This window comes from Ranitomeya variabilis, chromosome 2 (assembly GCF_051348905.1).
Source record: "Ranitomeya variabilis isolate aRanVar5 chromosome 2, aRanVar5.hap1, whole genome shotgun sequence".
Lineage (NCBI taxonomy): Eukaryota > Metazoa > Chordata > Amphibia > Anura > Dendrobatidae > Ranitomeya > Ranitomeya variabilis.
The window spans coordinates 478600346-478625523 of NC_135233.1; the positions used below are offsets into that span (position 1 = coordinate 478600346).

A 25178-nucleotide genomic window follows, 5' to 3' on the forward strand; every position below is an offset into this window, starting at 1 on the left:
AGTTTGATCTGTGACGCAGATCAAAAACTTACTTTTTTTTGTGGACACATAGTCTGCAAGAAAGCATAGCTATGTGAACAGCGCCATAGATTATCATGAGTACATTTTCTACACCCCTGTTCACATGCATCAGAACTTTCCCAAGCAAATGTTGGTGCCACATAAAATATCTGCTGCAGAAATAAGAAGAGCACTAGAAAAACACAGGACAAGCCCCACTGAATAATATGTAGCCTCCACTTTTGCAGATCTGCGGCAGTGCACAGTAAAAATCCTTGGCACAGCTATGGTAGAAATCCGAGGCTCAATGTTTGTATTTTTGCTGTGAAACCCACATATTGGATTATAATGCTAGGTGTGAAGATACCTGCAGTTCTGCAGAAAAATCTGCAACTGCGAATTTTAAAATGATTTATATTATTTTTCTTCTATTCAGATTCTGCTGGAAAATCTGCAGTGGCAATTCCACTTCAAAATCTGCATTATTTGGTGTAAATTTGATGAGCAGATTTCTGCAGAATTAGAATTATCCACAGCAGATTTGACTGATGGGGACGCAAGTTTTTGACACTTTTACAGACCTCGTGAAATTCTTTTTTTTTTCCTCTGTATAATATTATGAACTGTACACTACTGTCTTTGTACGATACTGTGTACATAGACGGGGAACTGATTATGCTTTACTAACAGTCCAAGTATACAGCGCTATGCCATGATAAAACCACGTTCTGAACCTGAGTGGCTGCTATAAGAACATTCTGCATCTTGTATACAGGAAACCTCCTCAGTACAGTACAAGTGTTCATATAGAAACTCAAGTGAATGGAAACCCACATTATTACATAGTTACTGTGCAGCCAGTATTTCACTTGTTATATACCACATGCACATAAAAAAGTATGTGAACCCGCCCCAATTTTTACAGCTGGCCATCTATCATGTGATCATTTATGGGAAGCTATTTGCTGCTTACGATCACCATGATGCTGAAAGGGAGCATTCCGCACCTCTATATGTCTCTGATTGTATACATACAGTATGTAGAGATTTTTTGTTGGGTGTATACATAATTCAAAATGGCGTACTTCATTTCATGGTCGGGGTTGACCAAACTTTAGTCCATAGTTCAGTTCGAGTACCAGGACTATACCCGAACTTGAACCCGAATCCTATAGAAGTCAATGCAGACACAAACTTTGGTGCTGTAAAAGGTCTGTAAAATGGGCTAGGGGTCTTTCTCGCTCTTCTTATGGCAGCGCACAAAGTAACTGTGGTTCAGGAGCCATAGTGTCTCCATAAAGGCCATACCTGGTTGTGCTCCCTGCACATAGCTCAGCACTAATGCTATATGTGCGCACTGCTTTACAGAAGTGCCAGGACATTCTCAGAGTGCATAAGTCACGGTCCCCCATGGCCCAGGTGGACACCGTTATTTTGGAATTCTTAGTACAGGAATATATCCATACCGTTTCTTATTTTTCTACTTAGGACATTGTAGGCTGCTGTGCTTTACTATACAGTTGTCCATCGCACAATATACAATCATGTTGGGTATACAGATATATACATTGTTCACTGTACTAGTTCTCAAGTCTTGGAGTCTTAAAGGAACATGAAACATAAAAATATATATTTAAGTGATAGAGCAAATATAGTTGCCCTGTTTTAGTCTGCAGCATTTACTGCATGCTCGTTAAACCGTGCGATTTGTAGAAATCCTACAGAAAACCTGGGTTAATCAACTGTTGATCAGTTCTCTCATTGGCTTGTGACTGAGGAAGCCCACCTCTTTACCAATGAGGAGGAGCTTACATATCATTAGTGCTGCTGCAGATGGGCACAGTAGGGAGGCTTCTGCTGCAGTCAGTTGTCTTACAGCCACACACAGAGCAGTGAGGGGGGAAGACTGGCCATGGGTGGTCTCCTGAGAGACACAAAGATTTCCCAGTGCTTACTTATTTGTCATTTTTTTCTACAATTCTTTTATGAGGTTGTCTTGTGCTCACACACGCTGTGATTACGATACATGATTGTCAGCGTGGCATCCCCACACCGAGCCTGATATTAATCCTTTATATACAGAGGACAATGTGCGGCGTTTGGTTGCCGGCCAGGTTCATCTGTGGAACTGCTGATAATAGCGGAGTGTTCAGTGTCAGATGTGATGGGAGATTAGGGCGAGTGGTTAAATGGTTGTTCTCTGTTTGTTTCCACACAAAGCGCATTGATTCCCCATCACCATCAGATCTGCTTTCCTTCATGTTGCCATGTGCAGCTTTTGTACAGTCTTTGTTCTGGATAATACTGCCCTCATCAGACCTGTCCATCCTCCCTGATAACTGTAAGTGGCCAGGGAGATTCATCACACCCCCTGCACTCCCTTACTCACAGCTTTGCCTTCATGTTTTTTCCTTTTCTTAAATATCTAATTTAAATTTTACGAAAGCATGACTAATAATAGGATGAGTGGAAAACATATCTATTACATACACAACCTTATTAGCATCTGTAAATCCCAGCATTGTCTGTTGTTTAGCATCTGTATATCCCATTATTTCCTGCTTGTTCAGTGTCTACACATCCCAGCATTAGCTTCTCGTTCAGCGTGTGCACATCCCAGTATTACCTGCTTGTTCAGTGTCTGCACATCCCAGCATTACCTGCTGGGGAGAATATTGGAGATATAATTTCATGTCAATCAATTGTATCCTATTTGGCATGGGATTATAAACCCCCCTTCAGCATGCAGTTGTATAAGAACACCTATCTAAACTGAGGGGAGTCAAGCCTCAAAAGGCTGTGAGTTCAGTGTCTGCACATCCCAGCAGTAATTGCTTGTTCAGTGTCTGCACATCTCAGCATTACCTGCTTGTTCAGTCTCTGCACATACCAGAATTTTCTGCTTGTTCAGTGTCTGCACATCTCAGCATTACCTGCTTGTTCAGTCTCTGCACATACCAGAATTTTCTGCTTGTTCAGTGTCTGCACATCTCTGCATTACCTGCTTGTTAGTATATGCACAGTACACCTCAGCAATAATTTATTGTTCAGTGTCTGTACATCACATTAGTCTCTGTATATATGGGCAGTATTATAGTAGTCATATTCTTGCACATAGTCAAGGTAAAATTCAAGCTTCTTTCAAAACCGAAAAAATATCCCCCTATCCATAGCATCAGATCTTATGAATATATTTTGAGGCTTAAATATTCTGACATTGGTACACGATGTTCCTGTGAGCTCTACTGATGGACTGATGTGATGGGCACGATATGCTTTAGGGCAAAAGTACTGAATATGTTAGATGGGATCTTAGTACTAGAATACCTCGCAATGTTTTATGAAAACAACACGATGGATGGAGACGGTTAGAGTGAAACTTGCATTAATATATACTCAGGCTCGCCGTAACTTATCCTTTCAGGTCTAGTACTGGCAGCTTGGAACGCGCCATCACTCCAGGAGAATGGTAACACAAGATATCTCATCAGATCGCATCCTCTGAAAGGTTTACCTTTGATTTTAGATTCCATTGGATGTACTCACTGAGTGGGTGTTTCTTTTCAGATTGATAGGTACGCACAAAAAGATCTGAAGAAGGGTCTGCACTTGTACGGAACCGAGGGAAACATCGGCCTCACCAACGCATGGAGCATCATCCAAACTGATGTAAGTAGCAAACATCCCAGGGCCGAAATATCTGCACCTTCCCAAGAGGTAATAATCTCCAGCCCTGTAGTTGACTACATGATTGCAGACTATAAAAATGTTTGGCTAATACTAGTTTACTTGGCTTCAAGTTGGAAGGGTTATTTATTACAGAACAATACCTGCTTATTAGTAAGGTCCCACAATAAGATGACCACAAAGTGTGCCCATTAAATCAGTTGTAGTTTACACTAAAACTAGTGTTAAATTTCACTCCAGCGCCATCACAGGAGAAACTAAGTATTGCATAGCTCCCATTTACATCAGAGATGGTGCAAGCTTATTCGCACGTGCCATTCTATCGGCCACGTCAGTGGTTTGTGGTCACTGCACGGGAGCAGAGAACCGCCTCTTACATGATAGCATCCGCAACTCTTATTTTGATTTGCCATCCTAACGTGACATCATCATTGGCGTATAATGCACATGTGACATCACACCAGGCGGTCTAATCAAGAGAAGAGCCGCGGGTGCCAACAGGTAAGAGGTGGTATTACAGCTCTCATGCAGTGGCCACAGACCACTGTCGTGAAAAACTACCTGACCAATGTGATCCAATACAATATACACCGATAACTACAGTAAAATTGTCAGATATTTGTATTTTATTCCTGCCAGTATTTTCAGGGTTTATTAAACAGGGACCATGACTGAAGGTGGAGTGACTTATGCCTTTTATTGCCAAACTGTTTCCCCAGCATTAATAAAAAGAAGAAACGGTCATAGAAATAAGTAGTATGTGTGCATATATGAAACATATAATCTTTTTACAGGAAAGTAGCATTTTTATCACCTTCCAACAGTATTTCTGAAAAATAATAAACAATAAGTAGAAAGTGGAGAGGTGGGAGATGAAGCTGCATAAGGGGAAGGAGGGGCAGCAGGAGGAGACATCTGATTGGCTACCGGGGCAGCAGGAGGAGACATCTGATTGGCTACCGGGGCAGCAGGAGGAGACATCTGATTGGCTACACTCTAGATCATGCATCACTGAAAGAATGCCCACCTATTGAACAATCATGGAGACAGAAACTAGAAGAGCCTAAAATATGCCAGTTACACTCACATTTCTGGCTACATATTGTGATAAATAATCAGATACTTTGTATATCTACAACTGCCGGAGAAGCGATTGTGATTTTTTTTTAATAGATGCACTTTAAGGAAGTCTGACCAACACCCTAGTGAAAAATACAATGAAAAAAATCTGCTTGGTTTACCCGCAGTCCTACGTAGACGTATTAGAAACCATAGTAATATTGTCCGCATTGTAAGATAATCGTAGCCATTATAGGACATAGCCATGTGATTGTTAAGACAGGTCCAAAGATAAAAAGGAAGGCAAATTGGCACCTGGAAGGTTTTATGTTGGAAACATCAGATATGGAGTCCTGATGACGCATGTTGACCGTGACTTTCTCGTTGCTCCTGCAGTTTCGGTGTTGTGGGGTGTCAAACTACACGGACTGGTTTGAGGTGTATAATATGAGCCGGGTCCCAGATTCCTGTTGCTTGGAGTTCAGTGAGAACTGTGGCTTGCACTCTCCTGGGACATGGTGGAAAGCGGTAGGTGGTCTTTTATTCCCTCACACAATGCAGTTTTACATTGTGAATGCAGGCCGTCATTGAATCGTACAGAGATCTTGCAGAACTGACTCATGCTAGAAATTATGATTAAGCAAAAATTAAATATTCCTCTCACTTTTTTATGTCTTGATTCCCAACATGGACGTGCATTTTTGAACCCCTTGTAGGGGGAACTCTAAAATACCTAATCCTCTCTTATCAAATAGAAACCTCTGACACTGATAAAGTGAAACATCATTTATCTGTTTTTAACATATCTGGCTTAAACAGTTTTTAGAAATGCACTCAATAAAAAAGCATCAAACAAAAGTAACTAGATATGTGGAAACTTTCACTATGTCAGGTTGTAAGTTAAATGATCTCTTCGATCTGGAAAATGTCTAATCTTCTGAAAAAAATCCTATTGCTGTTATATGTAAACTTACTGATGAAACCATTTTCTTTTTCTCTAAAATTACAGCAATACTAGAAAAATCCCTGCACTTATACAATGATTTACCCAACCATGATTTGCCATGAAAATGTTTAGGCAAAACCATCCTGAGGCCAGTTTTAGGCAGCGTGTATTTCATGCACATCTGTCAGGCCCCTCTCTGTTCCACTGACCCCTACCATAATGTAAGTTCAGTGTGACCCTGATGGCCAGTTATGGCAGTGGTAATGTATTATCAAGTCTGTAAATGAAAAGTGGATTTTCCGATTTCAGACCCCCTATACAGATCAAGAAACTCCACTTATGCTATCCTTCCAACACAGTACGAGAGCTTCCTCCAACTTTGTGATGGTGATGTCCTTAAAGTTGACTCCTCTCTGAGTCATGACATAAAAGGGGGCTGGCTTAGCGGATAAACTACGCTGGACAACCAGCCTCCTTTACCACATCACCGTCAGAGTGGGAGGAAGCATTCAGCCTGTGTTAGAACAGCAGAAGCACAAAACGTCTGGGATAGCGAGATGGGTGCTCAATCAGGACGATCCACACAGTTATTAGCAATAGTAATCATTTCAATTATTATACAACTTAAAAACTAATAATTACTTCCATCAGACAACTCACTTTAAGGCTATGTGCACACGTCAGGATTTTGTCAGGATTTTTCATCAGGATTTGTAGCCAAAACCAGGAGTGGAACAATTAGAGGAAAAGTATAATAGAAACATATGCTCCACTTCTGCATTTATCACCCACTCCTGGTTTTGGCTCCAAAACCTGATGAAAAAGCCTGACAAAATCCTGACAAAATCCTGAGAAAATCCTGACGTGTGCACATACCCTTAGGCCTAATCCTCTCTATATTGTGTACAATAATATAGCAGTTGTCCAGTGAAAACTTGTTGACTAGTGGGATCCAAACGCTAGGACCCTCACTGATGGGGCACTTTTGTCCCCGTGCGTATGCTCGACGGCCGCTTCACTCATTTCCTACGAGGCTGCCAAGTACTGCTTTCACAGACCCATATAGAATGAACAAGAATACGCACGGGGGGACAAAAATGCCCCATTCTGCCTATTGGTGCAGGTCCCAGTGGTCAATAAGTTATCATCTATCTTGTAATCTTGTAAACTTATTTTGATGGAGGAATGCCCTTAAAGGGAATCTGTCACCAGGTCTGAAAGCAGGGGTTGGTTAAAAAAAAAAAAAAAAAAAAGTTGGTATAGATTTGTAGGTGTCTGTACATAAGCTGAGGCCATGTAGCTGCTCACAGATGTGCCTTGCTGTATTTCAGCCTTGTTATGACACAGTGAAGATATGGCTTCATGAGAACCTCCTGGCGGTCGGGATCTTTGGACTCTGCACTGCTCTTGTACAGGTCAGTGACAGAGCTGGGGAGCGAGGTCTGGGCACTTGGACTGTAGCAGGTCTATTACGTGGTTCATGTAAGATCAGTGCAGCAGTGACATCTTTCTAATGGTCCCGTATTCTCTACAGAATAGGTTAACTGCAGTGCCAGACATGCGATATGAAGGCTATAACCTGCAGAGCACAGGAGATTGCAATACAAGTGAATATGGAGGAAGAATGGTGCATTATTTATGAAGCAGACGGCCATTCATGAAAGCAGAAATTCTAGTGTGTAGTTTGATTACATATGGCAAACAAATGATGACAAATGGGCTCTGGTTGACCACCGAAATACACGGGACAAAAACATAAACACAACACTTTTGTTTTTGCTCCCATTTTTCATGAGCTGAACTCAAAGATCTAAGACTTTTCTATGGACACAAAAGGCCTTTTTCTCTCAAATATTGTTCACAAATTTGTGTAAATCTGTGTTGGTGACCCCTTCTCCTTTGCTGAGATAATTCATCCACCTCACAGTTGTGGCGTATCCAGATGCTGATCAGACAAGATTATTACACAGGTGCCTAAAGGTACCGTCACACTGAGCAACTTTCCAACGAGAACGACAGCGATCCGTGACGTTGCAGCGTCCTGGTTAGCGATCTCGTTGTGTTTGACACACAGCAGCGATCAGGATCCCGCTGTGATATCGTTGGTCGGAGCTAGAAGTCCAGAACTTTATTTCGTCGCTGGATCACCCGCTGTCATCGCTGGATCGGTGTGTGTGACACCGATCCAGCGATGTGTTCGCTTGTAACCAGGGTAAACATCGGGTTACTAAGCGCAGGGCCGCGCTTAGTAACCCGATGTTTACCCTGGTTACCATTGTAAATGTAAAAAAAATAAAAAAACACTACATACTCACCTTCTGATGTCTGTCACGTCCCCCGCCGTCAGCTTCCCGCACCGACTGTGAGCGCCGGCCGTAAAGTAAAAGCAGAGCACAGCAGTGACGTCACCGCTGTGCTGTGCTTTACGGCCGGCACAGACACAGTCAGTGCGGGAAGCTGACGGCGGGGAACGTGACAGACACCGGAATGTGAATATGTAGTGTTTTTTTTTTTTTTTACATTTACAATGGTAACCAGGGTAAACATCGGGTTACTAAGCGCGGCCCTGCGCTTAGTAACCCGATGTTTTCCCTGGTTACCTGGGGACTTCGGCATCGTTGGTCGCTGGAGAGCTGTCTGTGTGACAGCTCTCCAGCGACCACACAACGACTTACCAACGATCACGGCCAGGTCGTATCGCTGGTCGTGATCGTTGGTAAATCGTTTAGTGTAACGGTACCTTAAGAGGCCACTCTAAAATGTGCAGTTTTACAGTATTCGGGGGGAGGGTCAGAAAACCAGTCAGTATTTGCTGTAACCACCAGTTCCCTGATCAGGTTTGTGATTGTGGCCTGTAGTTGTTGGTCTTCTCCTCTTCAATGGCTGCGAAGTTGCTGGATATTGGCCGGCACTTGAACACTCTGTCGTATACGCCGATCCAGAGCCTTGCAGGCATGCTCAATGGGTGACATATCTGGTGATTATGCTGGCCATGCAAGAACTGGGATGTTTTCAGCTTCCAGGAATTGTGTACAGATCCTTGCACCATGGGGCCGAGCATTATCATGAGGTGATGGTCGTGGATGAATGGCACAACAATGGGCCTCAGGATCACGTCGTGATATCTCTTTGCATTCACTATGGCATTAATAAAATGCACCTGTGTTCGTTGTCCATAACATAGGCCTGCCCATATCTTAACTCCACCGCCACCATGGGCCACTTGATTCATGTTGACGTCAGCAAGCCTCTCACCCACACAACTCCATATAAGCACACTGCCATCTGCCATGTAAAATGAAAACTGGGACTCATCCATGAAGAGAACACCTCTCCAACGTGTCAGGCGCCATCGAATGTGAACATTTGCCCACTGAAGTCGGTTACGATGAGAGACCCCATTGAGGACAACAAGCATGGAGATGAGCTTCCCTGAGACGGTTTCTGACATTTTGTGCAGAAATTCTTTGGTTATGCAAATCGATAGTTGCAGCAGCTGTCCTCACATGATCTTGTAGGTGAAGATGCTGGATGTTGAGGTCCTGAGCTAGAGTGGTTACACGTGGTCTGCGGTTGAGTGGCCGGTTGGATGTACTGCCAAATTCTCTGAAACGCCTTTGGAGATGGCTTATGGTACGAAATGAACCTTCAGTTCACAGGCAACAGCTCTGGTGGACGTTCCTCCAGTCAGCATGCCAATTACACGCGCCCTCACATTTTGCAACATCTGTGGCATTTCGCTATGTGATAAAACTGCACATTTCAGAGTGGCCTTCTATTGTGGCCACATGAGACACAAATGTGCAACAATCATGCGTCTAAAGGCCCCGTCACACATAGCGAGATCGCTAGCGAGATCGCTGCTGAGTCACAAGTTTTGTGACGCAACAGCGACCTCAGTAGCGATCTCGCTATGTGTGACACGTACCAGCGACCCGGCCCCTGCTGTGAGATCGCTGGTCGTGTCGGAATGGCCTGGACCTTTTTTTGGTCGTTGAGGTCCCGCTGACATCGCTGAATCGGTGTGTGTGACACCGATCCAGCGATGTCTTCACTGGTAACCAGGGTAAACATCGGGTTACTAAGCGCAGGGCCGCGCTTAGTAACCTGATGTTTACCCTGGTTACCAGCGTAAATGTAAAAAAAAACAAACAGTACATACTCACCATCTGATGTCCGTCAGGTCCCTTGCCGTCTGCTTCCTGCTCTGACTGAGATCCGGCCGTACAGTGAGAGCACAGCACAGCAGTGACGTCACCGCTGCGCTCTGCTCTCACTGTACGGCGGCACTCAGTCAGAGCAGGAAGCAGACGGCAAGGGACCTGACGGACATCAGATGGTGAGTATGTACTGTTTGTTTTTTTTGGTAACCAGGGTAAACATCGGGTTACTAAGCGCGGCCCTGCACTTAGTAACCCGATGTTTACCCTGGTTACCCGGGTGCTGCAGGGGGACTTCGGCATCGTTGAAGACAGTTTCAACGATGCCGAAGTCGTTCCCCTGATCGTTGGTCGCTGGAGAGAGCTGTCTGTGTGACAGCTCCCCAGCGACCACACAACGACTTACCAACGATCACGGCCAGGTCGTATCGCTGGTCGTGATCATTGGTAAATCGCTATGTGAGACGGGGCCTTAATCAGTATCTGGATATGTCACACCTGTGAGGTGGATGGATTATCTGGGCAAAGGAGAAGAACCCACTAAGGCCGGTGTCAGACTTGGCGAGTGCAATGCGAGAAACTCGCGCATCAATACCTGGCACTGCCGCCAGCACTTGGGACCGGAGCATGCGGCTGCATGTATTTCTATGCAGATGAACGCTCCAGTCCTGAGTGCCGGCGGCAGTGCCGGGTATTGAGGCGAGAGACTCGCGCTGCACTCAAAGCGTGACCCTGGCCTAACACAGATTTACACAAATTTGTGAACAGTATTTGACAGAAAATGGTCTTATGTGTCCATAGAAAAAGTCTTAGATCTTTGAATTCAGCTCATGAAAAATGAGAGCAAAAAAAAAAAAAGTGTTGTGTTTATAGTTTTGTTTAGAGTAAGGGTATGTGTCCACGTTCAGGATTGCATCAGGATTTGGTCAGGATTTTTCATCAGTATTTGTAAGCCAAAACCAGGAGTGGAACAATTAGAGGAAAAGTATAATAGAAACATATGCTCCACTTCTGCATTTATCACCCACTCCTGGTTTTGGCTTACAAATACTACTGATGAAAAATCCTGACCAAATCCTGATGCAATCCTGAACGTGGACACATACCCTAAGTTCACATGTAGTGCAGCCCTTTATACAGTATACCTGTAGCCTTCTCTTAAACAGTCACGTCAGATAACTCTGATACAGAACAAAATATAAAACACAGAAGCAAATGTTACTTATTATATCTACTTAAAAAAACGCTCAGTGATAGTAAGCAAGTGTCAGTAATGTCACTCGCTAATTGTCTCATAGTACAGAAATTATTGCATTCACATAATATGTACAATACAGCAGAAGCAGGAAAACGCAAGACTCTGGCAAGCTCCTGTTGGCAGATTTATAGATATAAAAAAGTAGTTTTGGTAAAAGTAGCATGGGGTGTCAGAGCTGGATAAGATACCACGATGAGGAAGGTGCTCACTTTTAGAATCTGAGGTGCTCAGGAGTGAAGAATATATAATATAAGAAAAACTCCGGCACACTACTCAAAGTTTATTTTAACATGCTCAAAATTTATTTAAACAATCGGGTTTCCCCACTTGGTTCCAGATATAGGGTTTCCAAAAAAAAATTTGTGTATACTTCTTCAATACATCTTGTTTGGACATATAAAGTTTCTTTCTCAACGTTTCGGCTAAAGAGCCTTTCTCAAGAGATTAAGTGTCCCTTTGCTGGTATGCGAAACCGGGCACGGAAACCCTCTTAGTTCAGAAGTCACTTCTAAGTGTGGTGTCCAGTACGGAGGACCAGGAAACTGTGACCGGATAAGAGGCACGTTGACACCACACTTAGAAGTGACTTCTGAACTAATTTTTTTGGGAAACCCTATATCTGGAACCAAGTGGGGAAACCCGATTGTTTAAATAAATTTAGAGCTGGATAAGATGACTCATTTATAAAGACACTTTAAAAAAAAAAAAAAAAATTTTTCGAGAAAACCAAATGAGACATCAGTACAAAGAGGTTGTATAAGCTTAGAAAACAAGCAGCGCCACTCTTATCTAATGGTCGTTACTGGCGTTGAACATTTGCCGTAATCACATGATGTTTATTACTTTTTTTTAAACTCGTATAACCTTTTCATGTACACTTAAACCCTAAAAAATATTATAATAAGTGTTATAAGTTAAGATATCAGTAAAGTTGGTTGCTGACCATATCATGTAAGTTTTGGGGTCTAACTTAACCGACTTCATTAAATCTATTGTAATACATTCTGATTTAGTGACATGACATCTATTGTCTCTACCAGAACTAAGATTTTCTTTGCTTCTATAGATCCTCGGACTTACATTTGCCATGACAATGTACTGCCAGATGGCAAAAACTGACACATACTACGCCTGAGACATCCATCCCGTCAACTCCCTGCTCTCATTACCGAGATGTCCCTGGGAGGAACTTAATGTGGTTTTCAAAGCAGATCTTCCTTGGTTCTGTTCTTCCTCCTTTTTTTGAAACCACCACAGCCTCGAAAAGCACAAGAGCCCCCAAACCTCGCAACTTTCTCCAGGGCTGGAGAACAGACACCAGGTGGGAAGTGGACAACTCTACGATATAGACCATGATTATGGAGGCAGAACAGTGCCACATTGTCTATGGAACCAAGACTCGGGGAGGGTCCGCTGTGCTTTTCTGGGGGGAAACCGTGGGTTTTATACTGTTCACCACATGATCAATGGAAGCACATCTTTTGCTGTTCTTTACAACCCATACTGTGTTACACAAAAACTGTGCTGCCTTTAGTGCTTACCGTCTAGTTGAAGTATATAAGCATACTTTGCCAAAAGTTCTAACTGCCATATTACTGCAGTATAATACGGACCTATATTCACACGCTTACCAGATGCAGTCCAATGCGGCCTACAGAGAGGGCAATATGGCTTCTTCAATGAAAATATGTCCTCAAACACCAAGCTCCTGGCATTAGAAGCTGCCATATAATTAGCCTGAAGTCACTGCCACAAGGCTTTCAATGTAATGAGCAAAAAAAAAAGGGTTTTCGGTGTATACTACAGTCTATGTGTAGTCTACCATTGCTTTGAGTTTTAAGTTTTTAATAATATTTTCCATCTACAGGCCCTGTGAACAATACATAGCAGAATAGCCTCTATGTGTGAATGTACCGTATTTGGGCAAGTCTTTACATACTGCAACGCTACATTCACAGTTTGTCAGAAAGTAGCCGCACTATGCAGTAATGTAAATGTGTGGCAGTGAGGTTTGAGGCCATATAGACAACCCAAAGGCCTAATTTTGTATGGCCTCGTAGAAGAGCCAGTTGACTGGACCACACTCCATATTAGTAATGCATTCTTTCACCCTGTCTTATAATTTTAGGATTCATATTTTTTCTCCATGTCTTAAACTTCTCGCCTAATGTTGTAGGCGGTGATGAGCAATCACATTCTTAGAATTAGTGAAGGGATATCTGGCTTGTTTAAAGAAGGTCGGTAATTCGTCCACACACTGAAAGGCTGCCAGATTTCCAAGTGTATATAGAAATAACGTCTTTAAAAAAAAAAAAAAAAAAAAGAGACATCTCTATAAAGATTGATACAGAAACCAGTGAAAAGACTGTGCATTTGTTGGTTGAGTCTCTTCCGAGGTGTCCGTCAAGCATTGCTCTGTTGAAGGATACCTGTAGGTGACACCGGACAGCCGTGTCCAAACCGTAAAGGCAGCTAATAATGAGCTTGTCCCTTCCATCTCAATGTTTCCATTTATAGTAAAGCACTTATGGCTTATATACTGGCACAACCTTGCCGAGGCAGTAGATCGCCGCTCCCTTTATGAGGGGTAATTCTTACATCGGACGTCGTTCTCTTCATCCGCATTGTGAGTCAATGATGACTGCTTCCTGGTAAGATCCCTGCCGAGTTTCTCACTATGTTTCCCTATTTTCAGTGTATATACTTATATACATAATTTATGCAAGAAGTATAGTGAAAATTTGTTCTAATAAAAATGTTTATCAGACTCTGTGTGTGTATTGGGTCCTAGACAGACGATCCCTGGCCGCCAAGGAGCTAATGAAATCAAGAGTTGATTTATATCTACAGGGAAATTACTCTCAGCACTCATTAAGTCGTGTGTCTAATGTATGTATGCAATGAACACTCTGAGGGACTAGAAGCCTTGTAAGGGCTCATGCACACCGCCATACTGCCGCTCTGCTTCGTGCATAGTGTCAAAGGAAATTGACCTCAGGAACTGCTATTGGAGGCCCCTCTTCGTTTAAGAGCTTTACCGGCCGGGAGGCAAGTTATACAGAGCAGTCGCCTGTAACATTCTCAGAGCGTCTCTCGCATCCCTCTATTTCTATAATAGCATATTAGGAGAATACAATACAGCATAAGACGATGTGGTTCCAACCGCTCCACAATGCTCAGATGTTCATCTCCAATCATAATCTAGAAAATCAGATTGGTATACGCTTACAGGAATACCTGTTAGAGATTGGGGCTGCTCTTTTTATTTAAAGGGAACCTGTCACATTGGAAAGTGCGGCTACTGGGAAAAAATGTGCTTATTTCCTCCCGGGAACTGCCAACTTTGAGTTAAAGGGGTGGTGCTGGGAGAGATTACAGTCACCCTTCTTTATCCTGGGTTTGCGTCAGCTGTAAGCACGACCAATGACTTTGATTGACAGCTTGCTCTGCACAGATGCACTGCACCATGAGCCGTCAATCATAGGACAAGCTTACAGCCGCTGCACACAGTATAGTGAGCGGTGCTGCGAGATGTGACTGTAATTGCTCCCAGCACCACCTGTTTGATTGAAACTGGCAGCTTCAGGGTCAAAATAAGTTTGTTTTCTCCTGGTAGCTGTGCTTTTAAGCAAGGCAGGATTGTAATGCTATTTACCTGCAGATTAACCATGTCTGTAAATAAATAGTAATTTCCAAGGTACAGGTTCCCTTTAAGAAAAGAGTGAGCAGCCTCACACTGGCGATTTTTCTAAATAAGAGATCCCTAAAGGACCCACTGTCAAGGAAAAGTTAGGTCCAAACTAGTGATGAGCGAACGTGCTCAGATAAGGTGTTATCTGAACATGCTCATGTGCTAACCGATTGTCTTTGGTGTACTTGCAAAATATGTTTGAGTCCCCGCGGCTGCATGTCTTGCCGCTGTTCATCAGCCCCAACACATGCATGGACTGCTGTCCGTTAGGCAATCTCTGCATATGTTGCAGCTGTCGAACAACCGCTAGACATGCAGCCGTGGGGACTCGAACATATTTTCTGAGCATGCCGAAGATACTCTATTAGCACCCGAGCATGCTCAGATAACACCTTATCACAGCACATTCGCTCATCACTAGTCCAAACGTCCGCGTTGTGAGATCCCAGCAGACAGAGCGAGTGGGATCCCACAACCATCCTCTGGCTTCCTTATTGTGAAAGAGTGAGATCTCGCTCTCTGCACTAACCCTGCACTGCCGTGTGCTTTACTAAGCTGTTACCACAAATAATTAGGGCAGTTCCCATTCAGTAACAGCTTGGTAAAGCATGCAGCAATGCTGGGTTAGTGCAGAGAGCGAGATCTCGCCCTTTCACAGAGAGGAGGGTTTTGTGATACTGCTGGCATCTCCCATCTTTAAAGTTCAAAATCCAACTTTTGCTAGAAAGTCGGGCCCTTTAGGGGAGGGGCGATAAAGATCCCATTTGTTATTTTGTATATTCAACAACCTGAGTCAGCCCACTCTTTTAAATAAACAGGGCAGCCCCCGACTGGTGATAGCTGCTCTTTAAGCATATACATATATATATTTTTGGACGTTGGGTACATTTTATACCGCCCTTGACTAGTACAACTACTGAGCAGGTCTTGTCGCACTCATCTTCCCTGCGGGATACATTATAGTAGCCAGGTTATTCATACATAATATGTGATCGACTCGTGAATATTCTACAAGATTTACAATTATTTTCACTCTGGTGATAATTACTTTTTCAATATTCATGCAAGTTCTGCCATAGGGGTGCATGGCGCCCCTGCTGTACTGTCAGATCTGAGGCCTATATCATGGCAGCAGAATAACAGAAGCATGCTTTGTCCATGAGTATTGCTTCCTGGGGAGAAGATCTCATACATATACTGCACAGCAGAGGCCCTGCCGTGTGCGTGAGCCTTGAGGCTGAGAACAATTCTGCTCTGTGATGTGTCGGGTGCTGTATAAAGCCTGGGCGCCCTGCCGGACAATAAAGCTCAGAATGGCCGGACATGCATTCAGATAGACTCAGATAGTTTTATTACGTTTATACCTTAAAGGTAAGGTACCGCGTTTGTAGATCATTCATTAATCAATGTAATGTAGCATAACATGCTGCTATAACCAAGATTTGAATGCATGTGAAACAGATTTCATGTGTTATACCAGTAGAAAGAAGGAACTGGGGGCTGACATCTTGGTTTCACAGCAGTAGCACGACACTAGCAGTGTCATTTTACGGCACCCCATGGACATAGGAGATAATAGACCGCCGAGGACCCTATCTCCAACATTGCAGCCACATTAGCAGTGAGCTGGGCACGCCTCTGTGGGCTGCACAACTCACTGCTGTAGGTGTGAGTAGCCGCCATTTTACTATAGCCCAGTGCTAACTGCCGAGCTCCACTTACTCTCTATCGCAGGACAGAAGCGCTGACTGGAGCCAGGAGATGAGGAGAGTGGGGAGTGCGGGTGATTTACCTCCCTGCTCCTCTGTCTGTACTCCAAGCACTGCGCTGAAGTGTGGTAAGTATGGTGAAATCAAGAATATTAACCCCTTCACCCCCGGAGCTTTTTCCGTTTTTTCGTTTTTGTTTTTCGCTCCCCTCCTTCCCAGAGCCATAACTTTTTTATTTTTCTGTCAATATGGCCATGTGAGGGCTTATTTTTTGCGGGACGAGATGTACTTTTGAACGATACCATTGGTTTTACCATGCCGTGTAACAGAAAACGGGAACAAAATTCCAAGTGTGATGAAATTGCAAAAAAAGTGCAATCTCACACTTGTTTTTTGTTTGGCTTTTTTGCTAGGTTCACCATATGCTAAAACTAACCTGCCATTATGATTCTCCAGGTCATTACGAGTTCATAGACACCTAACATGTCTAGGTTATTTTTTATCTAACTGGTGAAAAAAATGTCCAAAGTTTGCTCAAAAAAAAAAAAAAAAAATTGCGCGATTTTCCGATACCCGTAGCGTCTCCAATTTTCATGATCTGGGATTGGGTGAGGGCTTATTTTTTGCGTGCCAAGCTGGCGTTTTTATTGATACCATTTTGGTGTAGATACGTTCTTTTGATCGCCCGTTATTGCATTTTAATGCAATGTCGCGGCGACCAAAAAAACCGTAATTTTGGCGTTTTGATTTTTTTTCTCGCTACGCCATTTAGCGGTCAGGTTAATCCTTTATTTTTATTGATAGATCGGGCGATTCTGAACGTGGCGATACCAAATATGTGTAGGTTTGATTTTTTTTTTATTGTTTTATATTTTTAAACACACTTTTTTCGTAATTTTGGCATGCTTCAATAGCCTCCATAGGAGGCTAGAAGCATGCACAACTCGATCGGCTCTGCTACATAGAGGTGACATACAGATCACCTCTATGTAGCAGAAAGGCAGGTGTACTTTGAGCGCCGACCACAGGGTGGCGCTCAAAGCAATCGGCCATCAACAACCATAGAGGTCTCAAAGAGACCTCTGGTTGTTATGGCAATGCACTGCTGACCCCCGATCATGTGACGGGGGTCAGCGGTGCGAGCACTTCTGGTCGCGCGGCCGGGAGCGCTAGTTAAATGCCGCTGTCAGTGCTTGACGGCGGCATTTAACTAGTTAATGGGCGCGGGTGGATCGCGATCCCGCTCGCGCTCATTGCGCGCACATGTCAGCTGTACAAAACAGCTGACATGTCGCGGCTTTAAGGTGGGCTCACCGCCGGAGCCCACCTTAAAGCAGGGGATCTGCCAGCTGACGTACTATTCCGTCAGCTGGCAGAAAGGGGTTAAAATACTTTTTCCTAATGTGTGCGTGTTTTATTAACCCTTTCTTACTATTGGATTAATAACGGATAGGCGTCTTATTGACGCCTCTCCGTTATTAACCCGGCTTAATGTCACCTTACAATAGCAAGGTGACATTAACCCCTTATTACCCCATATCCCACCGCTACAGGGGAGTGGGAAGAGAGGGGCTAAGTGCCGGAATTGGCGCATCTTACAGATGCGCCATTTCCGGGGCGGCTGTGGACTGGTATTTGTAGCCGGGGGGGGGGGGGGGGGGGGCAATATCCATGGCCCCTCTCTAGGCTATGAATATCAGCCCGCAGCTGTCTGCGTAGCCTTTCTGGCTATAAAATATAGGGAAACCTGACGTAATTTTTTTTTCTGCGGTCCCCCTATTTTAATAGCCAGTAAAGGCTACGCAGACAGCTGCGGGCTGATATTCATAGCAGGCTACAGATATTGGCCCCCGGCCGTCGGCTTTCCCCCTCTGGCGCAGAAAATTGCAAGGGAGCCCACGCCGGTTTTTTTCTTTTCTTTTTTTAATTCAACGCTCATAAAGGCCTCTTTCACACTTGCGTCGGTACAGGTCCGTCGCTATGCGTCGGGCCTACGTACCGACGCACGTTGTGAAATTTGTGCCCGACGTGGGCAGCGGATGCAGTTATTCAACACATCCGCTGCCCATTCTGAAGTCTGGAAGCAGGGGGCGGAGTTTTGGCAGCGCATGCTGGTTTTTTTCCGCCAGATCTGTTTTTTTCCGCCGGATCCATTTTTTTCAGCCAGATCCATTTTTTCCCGCCGGATCCGTGTTTTTTTTCGCCGGATCCGTTTTTTTCCACCGGATCCGTTTTTCCACTGGATCCGTTTTTTTCCCGCCGGATCCGTTTTTCTCCGTCAGATCCGTTTTTTTGTCGCCGGATCCGTTTTTTTTTTTGTCAGATCCGTTTTTTTTCCACCGGATCCGGTTTTTTCCCGCCGTATCCTTTTTTTTTCCGCCAGATCCATTTTTTTCCTGCCGGATCCGTTTTTTGTCGCCGGATCCGTTTTTTTTTTTTTGTCAGATCTGTTTTTTTGTCGCCGGATCCGTTTTTTTTTCATCAGATCTGTTTTTTTCCCACCGGATTCGTTTTTTTCCCGCCGGATTCATTTTTTTGCCGCCGGATCCGTTTTTTTTCCGCCGGATCCATTTTTTTTCCGCCGGATCCATTTTTTTCCTGCCGGATCCGGTTTTGGTCACCGGATCCGTTTTTTTTTCGTCAGATCCGTTTTTTTGTCGCCGGATCCGGTTTTTTTCGTCATCCGTTTTTTTTCAGTTGGATCCGTTTTTTTTCGTCAGATCTGTTTTTTTCCGCCGGATCCGGTTTTTCCCACCGGATCCGGTTTTTTATCTGATGCTGCTGCTCTCCACGGGAGATCGTCGTGGGACACTCGTGGATTTCTGCGGACAGGTAGTATATTGGTTGTTTGTTTTTTTCATATTTTTTACAGATGACACTGGCTTCGGGGAACAAAATGACATGTAATGGTGAGTATGTAATCTATGTTTAATGTACTGTATGTCTATATGTATGTATTGTATGAATGTACTGTATGGAGTATGTATGTAGCATGTATGGAGTATTTTTTTTTTTTATATTCAACACATTAGCCGGATGATGGGACTACTACTGTCCCATCATTGGCTAATGTGTCAATCACTGTCAGTGTAGCAGGCATCGTCCGATGGGACTTGTAGTCCCATCGGACGATGCCTGCACAGACACAAAGACCCCCGGCAGGCCGTACAGACCCCCCGGCAGGCCGTACAGACCACCCACGGTCCCGCACAGACCCCGGAGAGGCCGCACAGACAGCCACGACCAATCAACGACCGGCACAGTCCGGCGGAAAAATGGCCGCTCCTTCCTCCCCGCAGTCAGTGCCCGCTTCATACTCCCCTCCAGTCAGCGCTCACACAGGGTTAATGCCGGCGGTAACGGACCGCGTTATGCCGTGTTTAACGCACTGCGTAACTGCTGCTATTAACCCCAACTTTTTACTATTGATGCTGCCTATGCGACATCAATAGTAAAAAAAATTTAATGTTAAAAATAATAGAAAAAACCTGCTATGCTTACCCTCCGTCGTCGCGTCCTCTCCTCGGCAGTGCAAGCGGCAGGCTCCAGTGCCAAGGATGGTATGCGACAAGGACCTTCCATGATGTCACGGTCATGTGACCGCGACGTCATCACAGGTCCTGCGCGCATCCAACCCTGGGACAGGAAGCTGCCACGTGCACCGCACACAGGCGACAGGACTACAAGGGCTCCCTCGGAAGGTGAGTATATGTTTATTTTTTATTTTAACTCTTTTTTAACCTGTTACATACGTGTCTGGGCAATATACTACGTGGGCTGGGCAATATACTACGTGACTTGGCAATATACTACGTGGACATGCATATTCTAGAATACCCGATGCGTTAGAATCGGGCCACCATCTAGTACCATATATGTATATATGCCATGGATGAGGCCACAGTAAAGTGTATCTTTATTTGGGACAAAAGGTAACTCACAGGTCATTGCAGATGATGATGATGAACATACAATTTGTCATTCCTCCCACACAGTCACATACCAGGGAGGAAGCCACTCAAGCCAGTGTAATATTGCCCCTTTCTTTGGGTCACATGGTAACTCCCATGCATTTATTTACAGTCCACAGACTCCACTCTACCTCTCTGCTGTCTGCTCCTCCCACGAGTCACAGTCACACTTCACTGGCTGAATCTGAGAAGCTGCCAGGCCCAGACAAGAAAGGAAAAAAAAAAAAGACTGGGCTCACCCACACTGCAGAGCCGACTCCTTTCATTCACAGCAGGGAGCCGGCTCTTTGTATTGGCTCGTTCACGGACGACACATCACTAACACACACACCACTTCACTCTTCCTCCAGCCCACCATGCTGCTGAGTCCACCATCTTCTGCTCCTCTGTAAACAAGCTGAGCTTCTGATGCAGTAACTGCTGGTGATAGTAGATCACAGGTCAGTCACACACAAAATGGCGCTGCCCTATGATGCTGCTCTTCATTCTGCCCCAGGGATGTTAGACCACCCAAAAGGGGAGGGAAATGCTGATGTCAGCAGTTACTGCCCAGATTTTCCAGCTAACAGTAAAGCTGGTAAGTCTCACTATAGCTGCTTGAGGTCTAAAACTGAAAATGCTCCCCCTAGTGGTAAATATATATATTTGTAAGAAAATATATAATATTTTTCATATAGAAATGTTTGCAAACAGTGCAAACATTGCATTAGTACATTTTATTTACTATTTTAAGCTTAATTTCACACAAAAAAAAAAATACAAGAAAACTGGTGGCACCTTCCCTTTAAAGAGACATTAGTTTTCAGCAAACAAAGCTTATTTATTGCGTCCTGAAAATGTGTCCAATTTTCCAATATACTCTATGTTAAAGAGGTATATCCCCAAGGGTTTTACATTCGTGGCCCATCAGCAGAATGGCACTTTGACGTCCATTCGCCGTGCCTGGTTGTACATCCCAAGAAAGCGACTTAGCAGCAGTACCAAGCACAGCCGCACTGCACGGACCATGATCTGCCAAATTCTACAAGGGAGTACCACTGCTGCTTGTAGTGAAGTAATAGTCCCCATATGTTTACTTACAGGGCATACAGATCTGTCCTGATGATGTGATGATAGTAGAGGGGCTCAGCCCCATACAGTGCGCCCCTGAGCTCCTCTGCGTATTTTTTATCCCCTCAAAGTAAACCATGGTGGTCGCTATCGACTGACAGCAAGCGGAAACCATGAGCAAGCGATACTGGAAAATTGGATTTCGTTATGCAATGACCTTTAATTTTCTAAAAATGTGATTCCACCTTTCTATGTATTTTTCTAGCACCGTATACTCAGCTGGTTCATTTGTTTTCTAACAGTAAACCATGATAAGATGCCAGATGCCTACAAAGCGAGAACATGGCGAGCTCCTATTTATCCCTGTGCTATGCCTGGATATCTTCTATGTTGATGGTTATACAGTCTTAGGTCAGTACGGTGAAAGGACAGCACTAATGCACTTACATCCACATCATCTGATGCCGTCACCGGAGATGGACGTTGCAGTGAGGATACAATACAGGGATAGAAGCAGCAGTGTAAATACTACTGACAGGTAATGAGTACGGAGCGGACACACAGGTGTAATGTGCCGCAGACCTGTCTGAGCCAGACACAAGATAGATGGATTAGGCACCGACATCCGCTCTGTGGCTCTCCTCCTAAATGCTCCAACATGGCCAGTGCTCGGGTGTACAAGCCGCGCTCCAGCCTCCGTCACTGTCCTGGGTAGGAATATTCTCATTACTGCCTTATACTGCGGTGCAGTCAGCACTTAGCATGAAACCAGGCAATGATAATGACCCGGGGCCTAGGTGCGCAGAATTATTGCAAACCTTTTTCCATGCCCTCCACTATCCTACTGCTTATTAGTGACCGGGAGAAAAAGAAAGAAAAAAAGACGACTTCAGACATGGGATAGTCTGCGGCGAAAGCTTAAAACACATCAAACAGAAAGAGATTTATGTTTCACATTAAAACTGAGCGGATATATTCCAAACATGCAAGGCTGGCAGCCGAAAGGATTAGAGGAGATGTAAATGCAGGATATGATATGCCAAGATAGTTATCAGCAGCCGCTCGCTGCATCGCCCCTGTTGGGCAGACTCCAGAGAGACGGATCCGGGGGAACGCAGCTGAATTGGCATATTATGCACAGCTCAGGTTTATCTGCCGGTATTACCGAATAAATCCAGTTCGGCAATGTCTGACTCCCGATAACCTTTTTTTTTTTTCCTTCCCACGCTGCCTACTTTTAGTAATTCAGCACCCTTACCATGGCGCTGTCCTTGGACCTTTCCAGCTGCGGTATATTATTGTGCCGATGTATTCAGAGGGTATTAAAGCACATCATATATTTTTACTCCTATCTACTGGAAAATTATCTTGGTCTAACAGATACTGAATGTGCTCTGTAAGGATTAGCAAATCTGCAGTCATGTGACTGCAGATTTGAACTCCAAGCCTGGACAACCCTTTAAGACGGGCACAGAATAAGGCCAAGAGACCAACAAGCCAGGTTGCCTTATATAGGATATTTAAATACATGGCTTGGAGAATGTAATTTTCGGGCCAAGTGAAGAAAAAAAGTGTGGCTACGACTCTCACCTACTGCTTCGCCTGTATAAGGCGGCTGGTGCTACACTGTGACTTTGGCCACAACGCAGGTCACAGACAAATATTGCTTTATGCTGCCGCTACGTCTCGGGCCTAATGCAAGGGAATGGGGTCCAAGGTTCTGACTTATTGCGTCTGGCTTTTCATGGGGGTGATAACTTGTGGGACACAATGCAATTGCATTCACGTGCATTATGGCGCAATGTAGCACTCTTTGTCTGCATAATCTAATTCACGACCAAAGACAGCGTGTAGCGTCATCATTAGGCTACGTTCACATGAGCGCAACAAAAAAACAAAAACATCTGATTTTCAGAGATAAAAAAGTCTGAATTTTTTCATCATCCGCTTTATACATCAGAAGTGAAAAATAATTACAAGACCAAAACAGTTTCCTATGTAAACAATAACAATGTATCCATAAAAGTCAGATGTTATACAAGTGATCTGTATGGGGTCCAATTTTTGTTTTCACTCATAGGCTTGAATAGGTGTAAATTGGAAACACGGAGGAGAATAGTGCATGCTACAGTTTTCCCTATAGGTAATCATTGGTGACACATCATAGCAATGCACAAATGACCAACATGGCCCATTTAAAGGAAATCCATCAGCAGATTTTTCATATGTAATATGATGTAGGGGCAGATACCCTGATTTCAGTGATGTTTCACTTACTAGGCTGTGTGGTTATGTCAATAAAATCAGTGATTTATCAGCAAGAGATTATCATTACAGGACCAAGTGTTTTGTGCCTCCTAGTCCAACCATGCCCCACCACTGATTAGCCGCTTTCTATCAATGTACAGTGTACGCAGAAAGCTACTAATCAGTGTTGTGGGCGGGCTTATACACAGCTGAGCATTCAGAAAACTGATTGTATCAAAATGACAGCATGCAGACCAGTAAGTGACACATTATTGGAATCAGGGTCTCTGTCTTATATAATTCTGCTGTCAGATACCATAAAATCCTGCTGACAGATTCTTGTGAATAACTGATATGAAATTGGGCCTCCCCTGTACACATCCCAAGTACATACAATAATCCAATTACTGACATTTTCATTACTATGCACCTAATTAAAACTCATGTGGATCTTATATGCTGGATATATCGTTCTTAGAAATTAAAGAAATAATTTACTGTCCTTGCCAGTCAGTAGAATAGTCACCTGGTTGGTACCCTCTCGGCTTTGAAGCGCATTCTGCACTGAGGATAATACCGCTATAATCTGCACATTTTAGTGTCGGGGTGCCATGGGAGTATTCTTGACTAAATACATAAACCACGGCAAAGACGTGAAATGAAGAACATCCACAAAGATCTCCTGCCGTTGTCATTATCGAGTTTGGCCATTTCCTCTAAATCTATGGCCGCAGAGTCAGTGTGACGTTCAGGGCTACACGGAGAGGGGGTCTGTGATCACAACATCTGAGTGGGATACCACCGCCTAATCCATGAATCACACAAGGATTCTTCTCTTCACACAGGACAAACACGTCTGCCTGAAACATTGCAGATACTGTGGGGAAAACAATACTTGTTCGCAAACATTTTAAATGGAGTGGGAGAATAATGGAACCTGCTGGCGCCTTTTATTCTGTATGCCACAAATAGGGCACAAGCTGTCATAGATGAAGCTTTGTGGTATTTAGGCTTCAGAAAATAGAGGATGTTCAGCCATCTGGACAACATATTTGTCGAGTACACAAACCAAATCCATTACACTACCTGCAAGTTAACCCTTACACGACTGATAGACCGATCCTACATAAAATGTCCTGGAAATTGCCTAGAAGAGCTGATCGGTGTGTGGTGGTGCCAAATTCTGGTAGAGAAGGAGTTACTGGCATCATACTGAGGGTATGAATTCCTCTGTGTTGGAGGAGATGTGTTTATTCAGCGGGCTGACAGGCGTATTAAGCGTCTGCGAGGTGTGTTTGAGATGCATTTCATCTGACAAACTCCTCACACTGAGCTGTGATCAATGCTTTCAGGCCTCATTATTCCTGCTAACCTTCAGTTTGTACACAGAGCAGATTCAG

At 44.0% G+C, this 25178-nt stretch overlaps 1 protein-coding gene across 7 annotated transcripts in view; it reads left to right on the top strand.

The window, feature by feature from the left end:
* The window catches only part of TSPAN4 (tetraspanin 4), an 878525-nt gene extending 864648 nt beyond the window's left edge, over positions 1 to 13877 (top strand). For all 7 annotated transcript variants that reach the window (XM_077287830.1, XM_077287827.1, XM_077287829.1 and 4 more), the window contains 4 exons: positions 3568 to 3669; positions 5143 to 5274; positions 7024 to 7107; positions 12177 to 13877. In XM_077287830.1, coding sequence (XP_077143945.1) covers positions 3568 to 3669; positions 5143 to 5274; positions 7024 to 7107; positions 12177 to 12245 — 387 coding nt within the window. In that variant the 3' untranslated portion in view covers positions 12246 to 13877. The remainder of the gene's footprint in view (positions 1 to 3567; positions 3670 to 5142; positions 5275 to 7023; positions 7108 to 12176) is intronic.
* The last annotated feature ends 11301 nt before the right edge of the window (positions 13878 to 25178 follow it).